This window comes from Pygoscelis adeliae, unplaced genomic scaffold (assembly GCF_000699105.1).
Source record: "Pygoscelis adeliae isolate BGI_AS28 unplaced genomic scaffold, ASM69910v1 Scaffold113, whole genome shotgun sequence".
Lineage (NCBI taxonomy): Eukaryota > Metazoa > Chordata > Aves > Sphenisciformes > Spheniscidae > Pygoscelis > Pygoscelis adeliae.
This window is the reverse complement of record NW_008825108.1, coordinates 909,971-913,988: the sequence shown is the minus strand read 5'-3', so window position 1 is coordinate 913,988 and position 4,018 is coordinate 909,971. Positions and strand designations below refer to the sequence as shown.

The window sequence follows — 4,018 nt, the reverse complement described above, 5'->3', positions numbered from 1 at the left end:
AGGTGCAGCCCAGCCCTGCTGCCACGTCGCTGGGGTAGGGGCTGATGGCCCTGGGGGGCTGACATGGGGTCCTGGGGCATGGGCAGGGTGGGGGGAGCCCGCGAAGAGGGGTCAGGGCTATTGAGGCTTATTAGTGCCCTCAGGGTCCTGACATGAGCAATTTAGTACCATTTATTTTTATTCTTCTATTTTATTAGATACAAAGCTTGCATTTCTCTGCCCTTCACTGAGATAAACATTTCATTTCATGTTTTTCTTGTCAGTGCGGTTACACAGCCAGGCTGGGGATACAGATGGGCACAGCCCGGCTGGTTATGCGCGGGCTGGACTCAGCCCACCAGCCGTTTCCATCTGACGCACCATAATGGTGTCCAGGGTGTTGTCCTTAGTGTTACTGAGACCCGTTTCACTTCTACTTTTGAGGGCAAAATGACACAGAGCAGTCTGGCTCCGGTATCTCAGATGCTCATATTCCTGCCTACTCCTGCGCAGTCAAGTATAATGTTGGCCAAGTATGTTTTTTATTACATTTTATAATGCGAAACAGAGTAGTTGTTGAATGTTAAGAAGGAACCTATGTGAGACTTGCTTCCTTGCTGTAGGACATCTAGCTTCGCTCTTGTATTAGACTTTTCTAATATCCCAAAGCATTAGCTAGACTTTTGCTTTTAAACATTTAGGAAAAAAAAAACCTATATGGAAAGAACTCTTAACTTTATTTCAAATTTTGATTCGTAGAGAATACAACATTTGGCCTGACTGAACCACCGAGTAAGCTGGAACTGGCAGCTTCTGTATTTTTCATGCTGACTGGCTGGTACTAGAATCTGTTGCCTTTACACGCACGAGAAACTGGGAGTATTTCAGAACTGCTTGCTGAAATCTGTACCCAAATACAGGGTGATCAATACTGTATCTTCAAGGCTTCCTTTTGATTTTTTGTTGGGGGCTTTTTTGGTTGGGTGTTGGTTGTTTTTTTTTTTTTTAGTTTTTAATATGAACAGCACTGAACAGGAAAAGATCAGGGTTGCATCAAGTTTGTTGCTAAGGCTGTAAATAAAATTTGACTGAATTAATGCCTTCAGAATGTACAACAGGTTTCTTTATGATTTGGAGAAAAGCAATTTACTTTTGGTGGGGAATAGTCCAATACGAGTATGTGCTGCATGAAAATGATGGGTGTGACAGCTCTTCGCTTTAGAGGGGGAGGGCTGGTCTCTTTTCTTAACAAGTGTAGCAGTGTAGCATGGAGTTGTTTTATACATGTGTACTGAGAGCTGCAGTTCCGTGGTTGTTTGTGGGTTTGTGGTTTTTTTTTAAGTGGTTTCATGGCTTCAAGTATTGGAAATGGCCACGTTTGCAAAAGATATAATGAAACGTACCATTTCCTGGGAATGACCTGTGCACCATCCAGGCTCTTTGTAGCACAGTGCTCTGCCTCAGGGGAGGGCAGTCGCGCCGGCAATATTACTGCCACTTAGTTCTTCAGTATTTCCCCAAGAAAAAACACTTTTGTGAGTCAAGGTTTCAGCTCTAAATTCTGACACCTGATAGCCATTCTTAGCTATGCTCACTGGTTGGGAGTCTGTAGTCTAACATACTATGTTTTTCTCAGAGAAAGGACTCTTTCTAGCCTAACACCTGCTTTATTCTTGCTGAATTCCTAGTTTTCTTATGGTGAGTCTGAGAGTGATACTACAAACTGAAATCACAAACAGAGGACTTATATTTCAAGAAAGGACTACACTGAAGGACAAGATAAATAATGTGAAAACAAAGATCTTGTTTTCTTCCAGTGTTCTTTTGTGACTGGACTAAAATGAGAAAAATGTCTGTGGGGTTGGGAAAACAAATACAAGCAACCCGATCCACTGCATAAGCAGAAGTCAAAATGAAAATTTTCAAGTATTCTAGAAAGCATCATCGGATCTTTAAAGGATTTAAGCTGACCTCTCCATAACCTCCGTATGTGCGGAGGCAAAAGGACATGCTGAGAGGAAGCATGTCTGAAAGCATTACAGCAATGTGCTCCGGACAATGGAAATGCTGAGCTGCGTGGTATTTAGAGTATTTGCATGGAGATTCTGTGGCATAGTATATCAGCGTTTGAGCATTTTTCTTTACAGAACAAGACAACATTCCTGAACCTAATACCATAAAAAAATGGGATTTGGATACAGGTTCCAAGGGACTTGTTTTATTGGGGGTGAGAATGCGAGGGGAGTCTTGGAGTATGAATTAGAGTAGTGCATTTCAAACACGGGCCTGAGTTGCACACCAATTTTCTTTCTTCCTCATCTGAATTGAGAAATTGTTAATTATGGGAAGATATTTATTGGAAAGGCAGAGGGAATGAGTAAAGAATTAGATATAAATCATCTCTCTTGTTTAATATTTTTAATAGAAGAGTCTTGAGCTGGCTGGATTCTTAATTACCCTGGTAAAATAAATGCTAAATGAGTTAAGCTCAGTAGTAACAACAGTGCATCTTTAAAGAATTGCTTAAATACAACTTTGGTTATGAAAGCAAGTAACTAATTAAATTCTAGTCATCTTTTTGCACTAAGCAGGTCTCACACCTTCTCCCACAGCATAAATTTTAAATGCAAATCATTTGATTTGTACTAACATTATAGGGGACAGATTTTTACAATACTGAATTAGACATGGAGACTGCTAATGGCTGGCACCAGTCTTTGCCAGGGTGGTTGGAAACATAAATGCTGAAAGCTGCAGCATTTTTTTTTCCAAGCAAGCTGACACAGACTTGAATTCATAAGCTTATACAACCTAAAAATGTTTTTTCCTCACTTGTAAATATAAGAAATTTAAAGAGAAGGTGTGTTTTAATCTGTAAAATATCCTGCTGTCTGCCTCCAGCAAGGTGTTAGCAGAAAAAGTTGTCAGTCAAGATATGTACGAGGCAGTTGTGGGAGTGCCCTGTACAGCACCAGAGATTTGCATGCTCCTACCGACTTCTGTATTTATTGTTCATCTGTGTCAGTGAGATTCATTCCAACATCTAAATTAAAATTTCAATATAAAAGGCCAGTTGGGGTTTTAGTTCTGAAGTACTGGAGGATCTGTTGTTTCAACAATAATGTTTGTCAGTTTTTCATATTTCTTTTACATTTTAATTATAACTCATCAAATCTTAACCGATTACTCCTGGTTTAGACTCAGAAGAATGTCACTGAAGGATGTTTTAATTTAATGGAAGCAGCGTAACATCTGTTTCTAATGTTTTAAAAACCAATTTATATGGAAATTTTCCTTTATCGAGAAGTCAATAGATACGTAGTTTTCTAACACCTCCTATAAAAATTCAAAACTTGAATTAAAGCAGCACCAAAGCAATGCCATTCTTTCTTGTGGTAGCAGTGTGATTGCATTTTCACAGCCTTTCGTTTGTACCCTTTTCCTTCTGCTGAAATGAAGTTTTTATTTGTCTTTTGTAGTCGAGCTATCAAGACAAACCAGGACCTTCTGCCCGAGACACCATGGACCCATATCTTCTACAATGACTTTTGGGGGACACTGCTCACTCACAGTGGGAGCCACAAGTCATACAGACCTCTCTGCACGCTCTCCTTCCGCATTAATCATGCTGTCGGAGGGATGGACCCATGGGGCTACCACCTTGTAAATGTCCTGTTACATGCTGCAGTCACAGGCCTTTTCACGAACTTCTCCAGGATCCTGTTTGGGGATCGGTACTGGACCTTGATAGCAGGCCTGCTGTTTGCCTCTCATCCGATCCACACGGAAGCCGTAGCGGGGGATGTAGGGAGGGCAGACATTGGAGCCTGCCTCTTCTTTCTGCTTTCCTTGATGTGTTACGTGAAGCACTGCTCTACCAGAGGTTCCTCACCAAGTACTTGGGGCTGGATCTTGGGAGCGGGGCTGTGTGCAGGATGCAGCATGCTGTGGAAGGAGCAAGGAGTGACTGTTCTGGCCATTGCAGCGGTGTACGATATCTTTGTATTTCATCGACTGAAAATGCATCAGATCATTCCTG

The 4,018-nt window shown here is 41.4% G+C and overlaps 1 protein-coding gene across 1 annotated transcript in view; it reads left to right on the top strand.

The window, feature by feature from the left end:
- Positions 1–429: 429 nt before the first annotated feature.
- Positions 430–4,018, top strand: part of TMTC2 (transmembrane and tetratricopeptide repeat containing 2) — a 160,590-nt gene continuing 157,001 nt past the window's right edge. Inside the window, exons 1-2 of the mRNA XM_009327653.1 lie at positions 430–512; positions 3,459–4,018. Of these exons, the coding sequence (XP_009325928.1) occupies positions 430–512; positions 3,459–4,018 (643 nt within the window). The remainder of the gene's footprint in view (positions 513–3,458) is intronic.